General features: G+C 41.4%; 1 protein-coding gene across 2 annotated transcripts in view; it reads left to right on the top strand.

The window, feature by feature from the left end:
* LOC144694225 (uncharacterized) overlaps positions 1-19,097 on the top strand; it is a 53,682-nt gene extending 34,585 nt beyond the window's left edge. The window contains exons 7-9 of one of the 2 annotated variants that reach the window (XM_078564569.1): positions 4,844-4,973; positions 14,191-14,297; positions 17,412-19,097. In XM_078564569.1, the coding sequence (XP_078420695.1) occupies positions 4,844-4,973; positions 14,191-14,297; positions 17,412-17,539 (365 nt within the window). In that variant the 3' untranslated portion in view covers positions 17,540-19,097. The remainder of the gene's footprint in view (positions 1-4,843; positions 4,974-14,190; positions 14,298-17,411) is intronic. The other variant, XM_078564570.1, reaches the window with a different exon arrangement.

Below are 19,097 nucleotides of genomic sequence, written 5' to 3'. Positions count from 1 at the left end.
ACATCTGAAAGCACAGCATTTCACCTGTGCGCCAATGACTGTCAGCTCCACCTCACCACCACCTCTCTCAACTCCTCTGCTTTTGCGAAATTATCAGTCAGCTTACTCGACATCCACTTGAATATTGGAAAGGCTGAAGCCATTGTTTTCAGTCCTTCACCTCCCCACACCCCTCCACCAAACTCAATTCTCTAGCTAATGTCTCCATCTCTCTCCTTGCAACAGCCTGAGACTAAACGAGTCTGTTCACAATCTTGGCATCATTTTTGAATCCGAGATGAGCTTCCAACCATATATTCATGCCATTGCTAAGATCGCCTATTTCCACATCCATAAAATCATCCAACTTCACCCTTGTTTCAGTTCATCAGCTGCTGAAACACTCATCTATGCCTTCGTTACCTCTAGACAAGACTGTTCCAATGCACCCCTTACTGCTCTCCCACATTCTGCCCTCCATAAACTTCACGTCATCCAAAACTCAGCTGCCCATCTCTTAACCCTTACCAAGACCCAATCCCCTATCACCTTTGGCTCCCAGTCAAGCAATACCTTGGTTTTAAAATGCTCAACCTTGTTTTCAAATATCTCCATGGCCTCGCCCCTCCCTATCTCTATGATCTCCTCTAGCCTACAACCCTCTGAGATAGCTGCACTTATATAATTCTGGCTTCTTGAGCATCTCTGATTTTAATTGTTCCACAATTGGTGACTGTACCTTCAATCCATGAGACCCTAAACTCCCTCCCTGCACCTACCTGCCTCTCTACCTCACTTTCCTCCTTTAAGTCACTCCTTAAAACCTTTGACCAAATTTTTGGTCATCTGACCTATGATCACTTATGTGGCTCGGTGTCATATTTTGTTTTATGATGCTCCTGTGAAGCGTTTTGGAACATTTATTACGTTCATCATCACCCGCTGTCCCTCATTTCGAGGATGCCTCAGGGCTGAGAGTTTCTGCCATGGGTCTTCTTGTGATAGAACAGGCTGATTCTCAACCCACAGATCTTTGGGCACATGGGGATGGGATGTCCCACGAGGAAGTGGGATCCAGAGTACAGGATTTGCTTCCTATTTTTCTTCTCTGCTGCCTTTCTGCCTCATAACCAAGATGTGATTCGAAGCATGATGCAGCTTGATGGACAAGATGCCTTCATTCTGAACGATTGGCAGCAGTATCCTCCCAGTCATTAATGTCAATGCTGCCGCACTTCAAGGAGAGCTTCAGAGCATTTTCTTTGTCCTCCTTGGGAACATTGGCCATTTGAGAGTTGAGAAACCTAAACATGGAGGATGAGATGGCTTTCAGCCATCTGGACACAGTGTCTAGTCCATTGTAGTTGATTTTGCAGGAGTTTTGCCTGAATGCTTATGAATTTTGCTTCAAGAAGGACACTAACGTTTGTTCCATGGTCCTCCCATTCAATGTGGAGGATATGGCAGAGACATTGCTGACGGAATTTCTCTAGTGCTCGTATATGTCGCTGATACACAGAGCAGGACTCCTTGCTGGAGTCTGCTGGGTGGGCCCAACCAGAATCCCTGACGTAAATGAAGCCCGGGTCCATCAATTCTTCAACTTCATGGACTGCCTGTAGTCCCAGCAGTTGTCCCTACTCAATTCTGGCGTTGCTGGGACTACAGAGCTGCCAGCCAATCGGATTAACTGGCAGCTGTCTAGGGTGGTACTTCCTCCCTGATGGGGGGCAGAAGTCCCACTTTGACCCAATTATGACTACACCTTGCGTAATATCACTGTGGGGCAACTGGGTTTCTGGTTGGCGTGGGACTTTTCAGTTTGGGGGGGGGTGGGCGGTGTGGAAGATCCACCCTGCCATAAAATCCACACCCAGGTCTCACTGCAATACAGAAGTATGGTGATGATAATTGCTTTGTACACCAGGACTTTTGTTGACTTGTGGATGTCTTTGTTGTCAAACACTCACTACCAGAGTTGGTAGAAGGCTGAGCTGGCCCAGCTGATTCAATGTTGGATCTCCTCGTCAGTGGTGGCCTTTTGAGAGAGGAAGCTGCCAAAGTTCTCAATATAATTGTGTTAAAGGTGCTGTATAAATATAATTTGTTTGTACATTTCTGTGTCCCATCTTGGGCCTATGCCTATGAGAACAGAGGTTTCCAGTAGTTCACAGAAACTTGTAAAGCCTAGGTTGTAACCTAATCTTCAGGATCAGAGGATAGCATAGAGCCGAGCCTTATGAAAGACAGATGAACCGGAGGAAGTAATAAATAAAAAACAGAAGAGAATTAATCTCTTGTGTACAGTTTTTGTTTGTTTTTAATATGTTTTAGTTTAGATGAACTTTGAAAGAGCCTACTGTGTAACAGAAATGTAATGCTCCCTTCAGCAATTAAAGCAATTTTGAATCCCATCACTTTTACAGTTCAATTGTTAAACTTCTTTCAGAATACTAACTTGGCTGACATGCAAAATGGCTTTGTGCCTTAGGTGAAGCACAAGCAGCAGTTTCTGATAGCAGCAAGACTCTAAGGTCATACTCCAGGTGCTTTCTCTCTGTCAGATTTCCCTTTGCATGAAAATCGATGGATAACGATCATTGATTTCTGCTTTGCTTCGATCTATTATATGAACCCTGATTTATAGCTGTAGCTATGCTGTGACTTAATCTCACTCACGCCAAATTACCCTATCTGTGATTTTTTGCAGGCTATTCCCAAATCTTGCTTTACCTCTGAAGCTAAAAGGAGTTTTCTTAATTAAAACTCGACAAGGGATGTTTAGTTTTACTAGAATATAAGAAAAGCTGTATGAACTGATCTTTGATTTTTGTACATTTTGCTAATCCTCTGGAGGAGAGCAGTTTGTTTTGATAAGGTCAGAGTAGCTTGAGTTCACATTGATGTCAGCATGCTGCCCAATGCATGATTCAATTTGTATATCTGAAAAGTTTCATTAGAGACTGTCAGCCTTTAGGCCATCGGTGCATTTGTTTAACAAAACAATATGGGCTAATTATGTTCTAGATTGTGAATTTTATAGTTTGCTGGCAAAGATCCAGAATAACAGAGTGGACTTAATATTGTCCCAGTGAACAGACATAGCAGTTCAAATTGAATTTCTGTAATTTACTGGATCAAGCTGTTGGATAGGTTTTACATTTGGGAATTCCTTATTGTCCTAGTCTTTATGGTTAAGGCTTATTGGCAGTGGGGAAGGGCCTTGTTAGCGGTTCTGAATTCAGAGTGGCATGTGATCCAAGCTGAAATGATTTGTTTACTTATGGGAAAGCAGAGTTTCTTGGGTAATTTGTTGTGTCTTTACAAATGTTGGGCTTAGGGACTAAAAGAATGTTGAGAATATGCTGGAATGAGAGGAAGAAATTTGCTCTTTTCCAGTTCCTTTGACAGTCCTGGATAGTTCACAAGTAGATGGTGTCTGTGTACATTTTTAACCAACCTTGCTATGGAGATTCAAGTCTACCTTGTGTAATATGAAGACAACTCCAAAAAACAATGCTCCTGGCATAATTGCAGAGGGCATTTCAAACAACACACCAGGATGTGTACATATGATTAATGTATTGTTTTTCGATGCACATAATGCAACAGCACAGATCTAAAAGGTCAAAAAAATGACAGTAGAAGGTATTAATTGAAGTAACAGGCATGCAAATCTAAAGGAAACAGGTTAAACCCATCATGGGTACAAACAAAGCACTACTGCATGGCAAAAAGTTGCAGGAAAGAGGAGGCAAACAGAAACGCAAAGATTCTGACTTAAAGATTGTAAAAAGTTGCTACTCCATTAAAATTAAACGTTTAAAAATCAAACCTTGCCACATCAAAACATTTCTTTGTGAAGTACTAAAGCAACCAAAAGCTGAAACTGTGGAATTAAGATGCAAAATTCGACGTAAGCAGCAAAAAAAAAAGTTTCTCCAGAGATTATTATAACCCCTCAAAAAATCAGGCCTAATTGTCACTTGTTAAAGAGCAACAAAGGCATCAACAACCATTTATAAAATGAAATACAATGTTTAAAGAGGCCAATTGTCTTTGCCTGGTGTGCTAACCCTTGGGAACAACAGGATGCCTGATCTATGAATCTATGTTATTTATTTTTCTAGTTAACACTTAGGGAGGGTGGGGGGAGTGGTGGGGGGGTGGGGGGGGGGAGGGGTGGGGGGATGGGATGGGGGTTGGTGGGGGGGATGGGGTGGTGAGGGGACTACCAACCCAAATCAAAATGTGTAAACACTTATAGAAATAAATGAGACAGCCAAACAAGATTTTCACCAAGGAAAAGAACCACAAAAATTCTGTGGCAAAGATAAATAGTTCCAAAAAGGTTTTCAGAACAAAGCAAAAAAAGCCCACATTTTAAATGAGACTTTCACTGGCCACAGTCTGAGTTTTAATTGGTGTACTTAGTCAATATAACACAATCCATTTTCCCTGCATTTAATTCTACTTGACGGACTGCAGTGGAGTAAATTTTACTCCAAGGCATCATTGACGCGAGGCCTGAGCCATTTCAATGGCCGTGTCCGATTTATGTTAGACTGCGAGCTATGAACGTTGTTCTAGTCTCATGGTAGCTTGCTGATCTTGCGTAACAGAGGGGTGAGGGGGTTTGGTGGTGGCAGGAAATCTGGTGTCCCCTGACACAGATCCAAGCCCAGCCAGAGACATCTGGGAAGCACAGAAAGGCTGCCAATAGGCCAGGTGGTTTTATCATTCCCCACGTAACCCCTCAGCCACATCTGAGAATGTTAGGCATATTTGTCAATATGAAATATTGCAATAAAGGGGTGTAAAAAAATGATCTGGTCTTCAAAATGTTTCCTCTCAATGTTTGAAGGAAAACGCAAGAAGGAACCCCCACAGATTGCTCCCTGGCTATCCAAATTGCACCTCGCAGATAATGGTATTGACGGAAGAGGAAACGAAAGCAGAATAGGCCCAATGATGTTTACTGAAATGTTGTGTCAGTAAGTTATCTTCAAAAATATCCTGTAATCTGACTGAATGTGTTCATTATGTCCATGGGAGTATTTAACCTGTCTTAACTGTGAATGTCAATATGTTCATCATGCATCTTTTTGAAAATTTATCTAATTTATGTTCATCATAGGTCTCTTTACATGTTTGTCACTGGGCCATATAAGCTTGGGATCAATGAATTTTATGATATTGGAAGAAGCAGACTTTTCAAAAACAGAAATAGACTCCTGCCAAAATTAATTGGTTACTACCCCCCCACCAAAACACAACTTCTTCTCCCTCTTGCAAACAGTTAAAGAAGAAGAAACGATTGGTGGGAATGCTTTTTCTTCAATGTGTTTGATAAAAGTAATAACAAATCTATATCTTTACTAATTACATCTTTTTCTAAATATAGACACCCATCATTTAGACATATCTTCCCTCTAGGGTTACTTTGGTGGCATCATGAATATGACAGTCCTTGTGTACTCCATAGTTGAGTACTGTGCACTGGTATGGACCAGAAGTAGCCACACTCAATTTGTTGATGTCCAGCTACAATGTGGTACTGTATATCACCATCACCCAACACCCTGGCTGCCATTGGTGTTGCACATCACTCCCCCATCCATTCACTGCGATGCTCCAAACCTCCAGGAAGTCCATTGAATCAAGAAGATGAATGACCACCCCATCAACCAGGATTTCAACAATATCCCTCAACAATATCCATTTGAAGTTGCTCAAGTCCTTTTGGACCTATGTCCTTAATCTTTGACAATGTGACTTGAACCCCGCTGACGTTTGTAAAGCCAAATGGGGTTCACAAGAAGTCACAACCACCTCGTGAAAGACCTGACGCAAATTCCCTGGCTTTGATCTCCCACGAAGCTCGTGGGTAACCTTTTACCACATCTGAACAAACCGTAGCAGATACTGTTACTTGCATATGGAAAATTTAAAAACTTCCAGTTTGCAATTGTGGTGACCCAGAACAGACCACAATGCCCACTTCACAAATACAAAGGAGGCATCACAATGACATGTTCCCCTACCCTTGATGCAATTATCTGGCTTAACCACCTGAGTGCAAAACTATAGTTGTTGCTCTACATCTACATCAACCAAAGAAAGAAAAACAATATGGATATGCCACCTGCATTGCAGAGTATTATTTAAATGCTGATCAGACATTCATCTAGTTAAAGGTCCGATCCAGGCTGTTCTGTTCTGGCTAGCACTCTCATTAGATCATGCATTGGTTCCCACTGCTGCTGTCTAGATAGGAGTGGTTTGCTTCTTATTTATCAGTTGAGCTCAATGCTTCAAACCTTCATTCTTTACCTAAACCTGATTCTCAAATTGATGTATCCTTTCATGGGCACCTTTGACCATTGAAAAACTCTGTACTTATTCCACTCATGTCTGGTAGACAAAAGGTTTGGAGGATATCACTTATTGTTTTAAGGCTTTATGTAGATTTATATAGATTTAAGACTTTAAGCTTGCTTGGATGTAAACAGCATTAGGTAATTCATTGGTATTACAATTTTTACTATACCTTTTTAATATTCAGACAGCCTGGATGATGCTGACAAGCCTATGAACACATGCTACCATCTGTATGTTTCAGAATTGTGCAATTGAAATGTAAAGTGCAAGCATTTATTGAGGAGCAGCCTAATATTGAAATTCAACAAGACTGCTTACTGTTTAGTTATGGTCATGTCAAGACAAGTGGTCTTTGGGAGAATGTCTAGAGCTATGAATTGCTGCTATGAAGAAAATTGAGTCATTCATATATAGGAACATATGAATTAGGAGCAGGAGTAGGCCACTTGACCCCTTGAGCCTGCTCTGCCATTCAATACGATCATGGCTGATCCGATTGTAACCTCAACTTCACATTCCCACCTATCCCAATAACCTTTCACCCACTTGTTTATCAATAATATATCTAGCTCTGCCTTAAAATTATTTGAAGACTCTGCTTCCACTGCCTTTTGAGGAAGAGAGTTCCAAAGATTCATGCGTTAGGACACCCAGATCCCTGTGAATCTCCAAGCTTTGCAATCTCTCACCATTTAGATATTATGCTTTTTTATCCTTCCTGCCAAAATGGACAATTTCACATATTCCCACATTATTCTGGGCATGTGCTGCTATATGGGGCAGAGCCGAGCCTGTTTCCCTCCTTCCCCACTGGGGTCACACAAACACATCCAATGTTGCAGCCGCACATGTGGCACTTGATGTTGCATGTACCTGGCTGATGCCTACAGCTGCTACCATATGAGAAAAATGTATTTATTAGAACTTGACTGGAAGTATATGCCAAATAACATAACATTTCCATCTTGTTTCATGGTATTAACCACTTCAAGGAGATAGTATCATAAACCAAGGGGGGAAAAGCACTGAGACACGTTAGTATTTTGGAATGTCTTCCATAATATGCTATTCATTATAGCATTCACACTTCAGGATTATGGAAGTTTTTATATTTACTATAGTTCTTCTCAATGATGGTCATGGGTACAGTGGCAACTCCACTGTCAAATCAGAAGACTTGACAAGAAGTGATGTTGAGTTACTGTTCACTTGAACGAAGCAAAAACAATACCATGGCTTGTTGAAGGATAGACCAGAAATGTTTATGGCATGAATTTGTTTGGACTAGACTGGAACAAGCTATTATTGGCCTATAATCTGCTGTCAGAATAACAGTGAGGGGAATAGTGCTCACTATATTTTATGCACAAACGCTGCAGCAACTTTAGGTGATGGCAGATGCGCAGTTAAACATGGAAACCCAAAAGTTACTGTATGAAATGTGTTGCTCGGCCATTAACTTTGTGAAAATAGCACCCTGCTGTCTGGTTCACCAGAAAAATTTATTCACAGCTTGAAGTCGCTGTATTGACTCACTGTTACGATCCCAGGTCAGACCCTCAATTTTGTTACGGTCCAATTAGGGACCAGTGACTTTTGTTGTAAAGTAGACAAAACCACAAGATTCTACTATATAAAAGATTTTACTATATAAAAGTCAGCGAAACAAATAGTCAAGACTATTTATCTTAAACTCTAACATCCAGAATTAGAATGAGCTAAACATGAATTAACAGACTAACTACGGTTGAACACAGCACAAACTGCACTTTAAATACCAGATACAACCAAGACAGATCCCATGAATTTCTCAGAAGCCCACCCAGATGTAATGATCACTGTGAGTAATCATAAATTCTTTAAAATCCTGTTTTCCCCACGAGGTATTTCAGTTCCTCTCTTCTGAGGATATAGCTTCCAATTTCTCTAATAGCTGTTCCAACTTATGTTGCACCAGTGACTGCTCACCAGTTGCTCAATCTCTTCTCCCAAGACTGCATCCCACTGGATTCACAAGGCTGCATCCCAGCATCTAAACACCAGCATGAGACCAGCTATCTAGCTGCTCTGAGAAGAACACCACTGCTTATGGACTTCCCTGAACTCCAACTCTCAATGGCTCCTGGGACTCCTCTGATCCCCAGCTCTCTCAGCAGCATAGAACTAGTGATGTTCTGCCACCTCTTCAGCTCCTGATGGGCTTGTCTGAGCCCCAGCTGCAATGGAGCTAATTACAGCACTTCAGCTGCCACCTCTTCAGCTCCCGACTGAAAACTGTTCACCATGGGCTGTTGTTCACTGCCCATGAACTGCTGCATTCTGACCCCTGAACTGATCTGTGACCTGTTAATATCTCCCAACAGGGTTCTGCCCCTGCCCTGATCCAAGGTCTGGTGTATCAAAACTTGGTGCAGTTTGTACCTTAATATTACAATATACAGTTAACCAAGGGACACTCCCACAGGTGCCAACCCACAATGGCTCCACATCAAAAACACACAGGCAAAAATCCAAAAATATAGATTCCTCACACTGTTTCCCTTGGGAAAAAGAAAGCTTCACCATTGTGAACATTTCTATACAGTAGACTTGAAGTACAATAAGTTGTTATCATCATAAACCTTTTAACAAATAACTTCTACCATACCGTGCAGGTAACCTTTCCACATTTCGCAATTACACAAAATGTATTCGCAAAGTCATAAAAGCTTAACCAAAACAAAACCACGTATATGTGACAAGTAGGATTAGCAGGATTTAGACATCATAGAATTGTCATAACTCAGAGCCTGCTTTTCCTCCTATATTCTTTTTTTAAACTCTGGACAAGGCATCAGCAATTACCTGACTTCCCATAATCTTTTCATGGTCAACCAAATGTAGTGGAAATACATTGAAGTTTTCTTTAGAAACACTTTGACCAGCTTATATTTCTATTTTAAGTCATGGTTTTCCAACCTTTCTGGTGGAACTGCACCAATACTCTGAAGGCCTCGCCTTCTTCACATATGGATTCATAGTAGTCACACTATATAATACAAATGACTTTCGCATAGATTTCCCAACTTTAATTCAGAAGAATCCAGGGATGGGGATGCAGTGGGTGGGAAGGTGATCTTATTCTTCTCCTCTGCTGATAGAAACATGTCTTTGTTTGTAAAAGAAAGCTTGTATTTCTGATTGACAACCAGCTTAAATTATCTTCCTCAATAACTTCCTTCAGAACAGATTTGGTTGTTTCATCATTTTGATCATGAATAAGCCTGCATGGAGGGAGTTTAGCTCCCTTTACTCAAGTCAGCTACTAGCTTAGCCGAGAGATGTGCTCGAGCCTTCTGCTCTTGTTCATGTTCTTCCTGCTGGTCCCTCAAAAGTGGAGTCTTCGTCTCCCATTCATTCACAATTTCATCCAAATATTTGTGTACTTTCTTAATTTCCTATTCTTTTTCAAGTTTGTTGATCTTTTCACTCAGTTTAGCAACTGCCCTGATGAGTTTGATTGCCTTTGTTTCAGAGTTACTTGCAGAAGCCTTATACAAATGTGACAACTTCACATGGGTGTTTAGTTCATTTTGGAATCTTTCTCCCATGGTTACTGACTGCTCCTTAGACTCTTTCAATTTACTTGTTAGATCCTCAATCTGCTTTTCAAAATTTTCCTTAGCTGCTTTTAAAGTCTTGATCTGCTCTTCCATGCTGCACATTTCATCCTTTTTGTTCTCTAGATTGCATTGGAGTTCAGGAATGTCATTTCCCTTTTCACAATGACATTCCAGTAGTTCTTCAGTCTTGGTTTTTAATTCTGCATTCAACCTGTTCTGGTTCATCAGTAATCTCTTTTCCTGTTAAATATCATGAAAAATGCCTTGAAGAGAGACTTATGATACTTGAAGTCCATCAAGTTTTAATTGAAGATCTATCTTTGTTGAATTTGCTTCTACAAGTTTATCATTTAGACATTTCAAATCCTCGTTGAAATGTTCTGATTCCTGTGACCAATGTTCAAGAATTCTCACCAGTTCTCGTTTTTCATTAATTAACTCATCCTTTGTGCATGAAAGTTGGTTCTTTACACTGAGCGGTTTTTCCTTAACAGTTCCTAGTTCCTCACACAACCTTTGACATTCTTACATCTCTGATTCCAACTTTTCTTGACCTATTCATTTTTCCACTTCACCAGTCTAGCCTTATGAGCTTGGGCTCTAGATAGCAGGCAATCAGGAAACATTCCAGAGTGTTTGTCCTGCAAAATTTCCATTTCTCGCACTTCAACTGGCTCTCTGAGATGCTAATAATGTTCAAACCTGCCAAATCATTCCCAAGTATAAAATCTACCCCTTCCAAAGGTAAACTGGGAACGATTCCCATAGTAACAATTCCACTTACCAAGTCACTTCACCAATTAACTTTATACAAAGGAACAGGTTCATAGTCCCATGAATATCCCCTATTAATACTTTTTCTTTCATCAAACCATCTGGAAGACACATTATATCATCAGTCATAGAAACATAGAAAATAGGAGCAGGAGTAGGCCATTTGGCCCTTTGAGCCTGCTCCGCCATTCATCAAGATCATGGCTGATCACCCAACTCAATAGCCTGCTTCTTCTTTCTCCCCATATCCTTTGATCCCTTTCGCCCCAAGAACTCCTTCTTGAAAACATACAATGTTTTGGCCTCAACTACTTTCTGTGGTAGCGAATTCCATAGGCTCACCACTCTCTGGGTGAAGAAATTTCTCCTCATCTCAGTCCTAAATAGTCTACCCCATATTCCCAGACTGTGACCCCTGCTTCTGGACTCCCCCACCATCAGCAACATCCTTCCTGCATCTACCCTGTCTAATCCTGTTAGAATTTTATAGGTTTCTATGAGATCCCCCCTCATTCTTCTGAACTCCAGCAAATACAATCCAAACCGACTCTCTTCAAAAATCCAAATCTCTCTTCATATGTCAGTCCCGCCATCCCAGGAATCAGCCTGGTAAACCTTTGCTGCACCCCCCTCTACAGCAAGAACATCCTTTCTCAGATAAGGAGGCCAAAACTGCATACAATATTCCAGGTGTGGTCTCACCAAGGCCCTGTATAATTGCATCAAGACATCCCTGCTCCTGTACTCGAATCCTCTCGCTATGAAGGCCAACATACCATTTGCCTTCTTTACCGCCTGCTGCACCTGCATGCTTACCTTCAGCGACTGGTGTACGAGAACACCCAGGTTTCGTTGCACATTCCCCTCTCTCAATTTATAGCCATTCAGATAATAATCTGCCTTCCTGTTTTTGCTACCAAAGTGGATAATCTCACATTTATCCACGTTATACTGCATCGGCCATGCATTTGCCCACTCACTCAGCTTGTCCAAATCACACTGAAGCATCCCTGCATCCTCCTCACAGGATGTCACCATGAATGACTGAACTGCTCCAGCACCTCTCAAAATATTAATTTGTTTACTTGTTTTGTTGGAGGAGTAAAGGAATACTTATCCCCTAGAGACAAAATCTCTATAACCTCCAGCAATCTGACTTACATCATCAGTGTCCGGGGAAGAATCCCCTTGACTATCCTATCCCTCATTCCAGCAGGTTCTGAGGGCCCACTTTGCACTTGTACCATTGTTACTGTTTGAACACCCATTTCTTTTACTGATACAGTCTTTTCCGGGGACACCTTAGGTGTCCCTATTACTGCCACTGATTTACTGTCCAGCTTCAAATAATTTGCATTTACGTGCACCATCTTACAGCAATAAAAGCATACTGGTTTCTTTATATCACTTTTATTCTCTATACTATCATTTTAATTGACTAGGACAGCTTCTTTTAAACCATGTAACCTAAGCTTTTATTTGTCCAGTTCATACTGTTTAAATTATTTCTCTCTTTGAAGCTCTTTGTCTCTTTATTTACCTTTTTCTTCACTTGCTAATTTCCCTTTCTGGAATCCAAGTTTGAGCTTTCGCATTTCCATTTCATTTATTCTTTTTCTTCTTTTTCAAATTCGAACTTTTGCTTTTCTCTGTCTTTTTCTATTTCAAGTTGCTTCATTTGCAACTGAATTTTAGCCAACTCGAGCTGCGTTCTATTTGGGTCAGGTTTTTCTTCTTCCAATCCTAAATGCTGTGCTATTACCTCAATTATGTCTGCTTTTTAGCCCATGCTTTTAACTCCAACTTCAACTTTTCTGCTAATACTATCAACCTAACCTTGGTCATTTGTTGCAAATTTCACTCAGGAGCAAATCTTACCTCTCCAGAAAAACAGTAGCAACTGACAAAGCCATCATGCATTCCAGTGAGTATAGTACACTTCACTGTGAGATCCTGCTAGCCCTACAAGTCCCAGCGCCCGTATCCATCTGCGAATTTGAGGTCTGATTAAGGGCCCCCAATTTTGTTACAATCCCAGATCAGACCCCCCCCCCAGCTTTGTTACAATCCATTTAGGGACTGGAATCTTAAATTTGACTTTGAATTTAGATTTGATTTAAATTTTAAATCCCAGTTACTCACTAAGAGAATAGAACCACACGACTCCATGGTTTTAAACTGTTTACAGAAGTCAGCAAAGCAAACAGTCAACACTATCTACCTTATACTCTAACATCCAGAATTAACATGAGGTAAACACGAATTAAGAGGCAGACTGTGGCTGAATAACAAAATACAACCAAGGCGGATACCATGAATTTCTCAGCAACTCACCCAGATGTCAGTGATCACTGTGAGTCACAAAAATTCTTTAAAACTCTGCCTTTCTCATGAGGGATTCAGCTCCTCTCTTTCAAGGATACAGCCTCTGATTTCCCTCAATAGCTGCTCCAACTCAGACTGCCCCAGTGACTGCTTGTCTGCCAGGTACTCAATCTTCTCCTGAAACTGTGTCCCACTGGATTCATAAGGCTGCATCTCAGCATGTAGTCACCAGCATGATCCCAGCTCTCTAGCTGCTCTGCACAGAACAGTTCCTGGACTACCCTGAGCCTGGGCTTCGCCGAGCCCCAACTCTCAGCAGCATGGAGCTACCAGTGGCTTCTAGGGCTTCTCTGATCTCCAGACCCTCAGCAGCATGGGGCCAGTGATATCCTGCCACCATTTCAACTCCTGATGGTTTCTCCAAACCCCAACTAACAACAGCACTTCAGCTGCCACTTCTTCAGATCTTAACTAAAAGCTGTTCACCACGGGATGCTGTTCACTGCCCACAAACTGCTATACTCTGCACCTTTAACTGCTCTGTGACCTGTTAACATCTCCCAGCGGTGTGCTGCCCCTGCCCTGAGACAGGATCTGATGTATCGAAACTTAGTACAGTCTGTACCTTAGATGTCACAATATCCAGTTAACCAAGGGTCACCCCCACAGGCGCCAGCCAACCCATGATGGCTAGAGACCAAAAACACACAGACAAAAATCCAAATATATAGGGCGGGATTTTCCAGCCCCTGCCGGTGGTGGGATCTTCCAGTCTCACCAAAGTCAACAGAGATTTGAGTGGCTCTACGCATCAGCCATTGGGAAACCAGCCATGGCAGGACCAGAAAAGCAGTAGGTAGTAACTACATTCAGCAAAGAAAGTGATAGCTGGCCTGATGTGATGCAATGAACATACCTTGGAGTAAATTATGGTCCATGCATGTTTTACGACAAAATATTGTCAAGATTAAACAGGCAAGTCTAACAAACAGGGGATGCCTTCTATTGCCATGCTACAGCAAATTATGGGCCATTATTCCTCAGTTCTTTTTTTTTCTTAAACCTAGAACTGAACCATCCTATTTATCACCTTTTTCACTGTGCCTTCTAAATGGAATTTTTCTCACAGGCTGATCAAGTTTTCGGATCATTTGACTGAACTGGATTTAGATGATAACTGCCTAGGTGAGCTGTGTGGAAAAGAGATACTCAATGCCTTAAGGGAAAGAAAAGAAGGTATTTTCAAAATTTGTGTTATTGGCTAAGCGGTTTATCAGCAACTTAGAAATTCTTTACATCTTTTTTACAGCAAAGGAGGCAGCTATTTCGAACAGTGGCTTAAATATTTACAGGGGAGTGAGGAGGGCGCCTGGGGGGGACAAGGTCTGAAATGGAGTCACAGAAATGTGATTTTCACAGAGGTCCTGTAAATATTAACTGCAAGATGTCCTTTAATATTTTGTTGCTGCCTGCCTGTTGGGTAGAAAGGTCTGCCATGCAAGGCCACAGCCAGGTAGCAGAGAAGTAGATGAGGAGGGAGAAATCGCAGGGAGGGAGGATTGTAGTCCCTGGGGGGCTGGGGAGAGATTGCTTATTGCTGATCGTGGAGATGGAGTCAAGTAAACTTGTTGGGCCAGTGGAGAATGGAGGGTGGAAACCCTCCTGTTCCTCCTGGCCCACAAGCAGTGCTATAAATGCACTTACGTTATGGATCGATCCACATTAGCTCCTTTCGTCTGTCAGATTTCCTGTAGCCCTGGGAACCCAACCAAATGGGTTAAACATTAAAAGCTTGTAAAAATGGAGGCACATAATGTTATAAAAATTTTTACCCACTAACACATCTCCTGAGAATGCATTGTTCCATCACGCCTCTATCCCATCTCCATTAAAACCAGAATTAGGTGGTTTGGGGTTGTGTTCGAAATCTTTCACATTTTAATTTCGCACCTTTGGGGGGGTTTAAAGTATTCCCATTATGCTTGTGGTGACCAGAATCTAGAGAAAAGAGCCCCATCCTGAAGGTAACATTAAAAAAAAACTCTTAAATTGTTCAAACTTACCTTTAACAAATCCATGCTGACTGTCTTTGATTAACCATGCATTTCTAAAAGCTTACTAATTTCATCTCAAATACTGTATTTTAAGGGTTTTCCCACTGTGGCTGTACATTGGCTTGACAATGAAGATTCAAGGTACTAGCATGCCACCACAGTAGAAAAGCACCTGTTCACCCACCAGGCGGTTGTAAGGACTGAGCTTATCCAAGTCCAGCTAGCATTGCTGAGAGCAAATGTCCTTTCTGAGTCCTGTGACAATGCACTTTATTTTGTGAACCAAGGACATTATCAACTCATGCTACTGCAAAATACTTGCTGCAATAACATAACAATTAAGGAGTTTATGATGCTGACCTTCAACCTTCAGCTACAGAAAACTGTGTGGTGAGGGCATAAAAGAGAAAGAAAGTGTCAATTTAAGACCTTTTGGGCCGGATTTGTGTGGAGAAAGCATGCAGGTCAAGTTGGGAAACTTCCTAATCCAGCAGACCTTTAAAAGAGCCCCCACCCACCATATTTTCATTCCAGGGACACAATGGAGGATAAAGTCAGGCTCACCGCCTCCGGAGGTAGTCCTGAGGTGACCACACAGGTAGGTGAGTGCCCATGTGGGCCTTGATCTTGGCCCAGTTGTATTAAAGGCTATTAGGCCCTCCAGCCCTCATCCCTCACACCCACTCACACCTTCACCCACCTCCAAACCCCCTCATATTCCCCATGCCAACTCCATGCCCCCCATGTATACTTCATAGCCACTCACCCAATTCACTTTCTGGGCAGATCTCAGAAACCATGTGGAGATGAAAATAATTAAACTTCCAACAATCTAACAGAGGTCTCACTCTAACACATTTGAGACTAAAAATATACTCTCATTCATGAAACCCATTCAAAAAATGTAAATCCCATAAAGTGGTCAATCTGTTGTAAAGACAAACAAACATCTATTTCGCTAACCACATCAAAAACAGCTAATTCTTTAATAACCTCTGAAAAATGTCAGTCAAAATATTGACACACACCCCTGCTAAGATAAGTGGTTCTGGACTCTCTGAAACTCAGCTAAGCATTCGTAATGAGCTCATCCATAATAACAAATCTTGGGAAATGTAAACAATGGAGTCTATTGAATTTGCAAACCCACATGGCTAATGCTTTTTTACTAAGCTACACCACATGGCCTGTTAATCAATGCACTCCATCAGAGGGTGTCTTTTTTTTACCCCAAGTAAACATTGAAGGGATGGGATTTAAATCACTTCAAATCATGACACTTAAACAGAACTTAAATCCGTCCTTCACAAACATTTACACCTCCTTCATAAAATCATGGTTCCTACACTGTGCATTAAGGCTCCTGCACAGCGAAAATGGGGTCTGTTTGAACTCAGCTCTAATTTTAAATGGCCCAGCAGATTTGGATTTCAAATCTGTGATTCACACTTTGCCCTTCCCCCTGCTGGCAAAAATGGGATCTGCCAGAAATGGGGGTGGGACTTCCACATCCAGGTCCCGGCCACTATTTGAAAAGACCTGCCGACTATATTGATTCAGCGAAAATCTGGGCTTTTTGGAGTTCTGTGGATAGACTAGAGAAATTAGGATTGTTCTCCCTAGTGCAGAGAAGATTAAGGGGAGATTTCATGGAGGTGTTCAAAATAGGAATTTTGATAGAGCGGATAATATGAAACTGTTTCTGCTGCCAAGAAGCTCGGAAACCAGCGGGTAAAGATTTAAGGTAATTGGCAAAACAAAATCTAAGGGGCAATGAGGTATCTTCTTAAGTCGTGAGTTACTATTAGAACAATTTGCATTTATATAATAAAACGTCCCAAGGTGCTTGGGATCTAGAATACACCATGAGAAAGGATGGTGGAAGCAGATGCAATAGTTACTTTCAAAAGGATATGTACTTGAAAGGGAGAAATTTACAGCGCTATGGGGAAAGAGCAAGGGTGTGGGACTAATGACGTTGCTCCTACAAAGAACCAGCACAAACACGATGGGCAAAATAGTTGCCTCCTGTATGATTTCATGAATAATGGGCCGAGGCAGACAGCTTATGCTGCTGTGGTGTTCTGGCAGATTGGATTCAATAGTGGTTAACACTTGTGCTTTGTAGAGTTTCACATGCCTAATGTTTCAACAGATCACAATACGTCACTTGTCAATAAAACAGAAAGGAACATTTTGGGTTGACGTTGTAAATATTTATTAATCCACAGTTAAAGGCGCGGAATACTCAATACATTTTTTGGGAGAATGACCTACGATTTTTTTTCCTTTCCAGCAAAGCTGCCAAGTTTAAATATCAAAGTGACAGCCCAAATGAATGAGGATACGTTTTGCAACATCTTGAAAAACTCCAAAAAGCTCAAGAAAGCTAAAAGGAGAAAGAAGGTAAACCACAGCATGTAACAGCTGCAGAAGGGCATGGAAAACTGAGTATTTAATTCCAGTTTAGACCCAGAGTTAGTGAGCTTAAGGGAAAAATATCAAAATATCGTCAGTGCGTTAAAAAAAGGAGAATCACACAGGGAAGCATCTGTCTGAGAGCAGCGGCATAGTCAGTGGCTGGCATGACACAGTGGAACAGCAGGAAGAATGGGCTTTCTGGGGTGCAGAAGGTATGGAGTGCCTGGCTTGCAGCAAGCACTAACCAGACAAATGTCAGCCACTTGGGCAAGCCAAATGATAGTGAACGAGAGAGGCTGTGACTGTGGTATGTCACCTGATCCATGAAAAGCCGCAGACAGTCAACCACCTATGCTGTACCACCAGTGGCACTGAGGACCACCACAATCCTCAACATGTATTCCATTAGGGCCTTCCAGGACATACACCCCTACACCAGACCATTATGGAGGTACCAGAATCTATATAAGAACCTAAGAAATAGGAGCAGAAATAGGCATATGCCCCTTCGAACCTGCCCTGTCATTCAATAGGATCATAGCTGATCCTCGCCAGTATTAATGACCACTACATACACAAAGGCAACAGTTCAGCCACTGCAAATGGGGAGGTTATATTCCCAATATCTGAGTGAAAACTGTCATGAGACATTATTGTTTTGTTGTTCATGTATTCAAAGTCATAAACTTACTATCTGTAATCACTAACAAAAACAAAAATACCTGGAAAAACTCAGCAGGTCTGACAGCATCTGTGGAGAGGAATACAGTTGACATATCGAGTCCGTATGACTCTTCATCAGAACTAAGGAAATAGAGAAATGAGGTGAAATATAAGCTTGTAGAGGGGGGTGGGACAGGTCGAGCTGGGTAGGGGGCCAGTTTTAGTTTTTACTGTACAGAACTCAACCACCTTGGCCCTTTGGTTAACTGATCAAACCTTTATCTGCCTCCTGATTGGCCTATTAGCCCTCTTCTAATAAGTGACTATCCAAAGGCAATTAAAGAATTGCAGTTTAACTATTTAAAGAAGTGTAGACCCTGTTGTCAATCTTAAAAATTATGCTTCAATTTTTGTTACACTGTTATTCAATTACAGGTACCAGAAAACTATTTAGGATTAACCATGGACAAAATGTATTACATATCTACATAAGTGTATACAAACAGCCAAACTTCAGAACTAAAACACTTGTGATGCCCTGATTTGGGGATTGAAGGATATTACTAATGACGTTCCAGCACGAATGTGCATCCTAAGTTAGTTGACTCCCTTGAAACTCAGGAAAAAAGAAATATTGAGAGAAAAAAACAGAATTTTGAAATGCGAGGGCCATGTATATAATTACTGAAGGGGAAATGAGGTTGTTGCAGTAATGCAAATTAAACAGAGACAAGAAGCGCATTGTCATTTAACAGGTGTTGCAATATGCTATTCAGGTAACAAATATTTCGAACCCACATGAACTTCAGTTATTTTCCATCATGTGGACAAGAGTTCACAAAGCGAAGATTATCTTCAATGGGCAATCTAATGTATCTTAGTGAATGAACAACTCTAC

This window comes from Cetorhinus maximus, chromosome 19, assembly GCF_964194155.1.
Source record: "Cetorhinus maximus chromosome 19, sCetMax3.hap1.1, whole genome shotgun sequence".
NCBI lineage: Eukaryota > Metazoa > Chordata > Chondrichthyes > Lamniformes > Cetorhinidae > Cetorhinus > Cetorhinus maximus.
The sequence above is the reverse complement of the archived record's forward strand: the minus strand, read 5'-3'. Positions and strand labels throughout refer to the sequence as shown.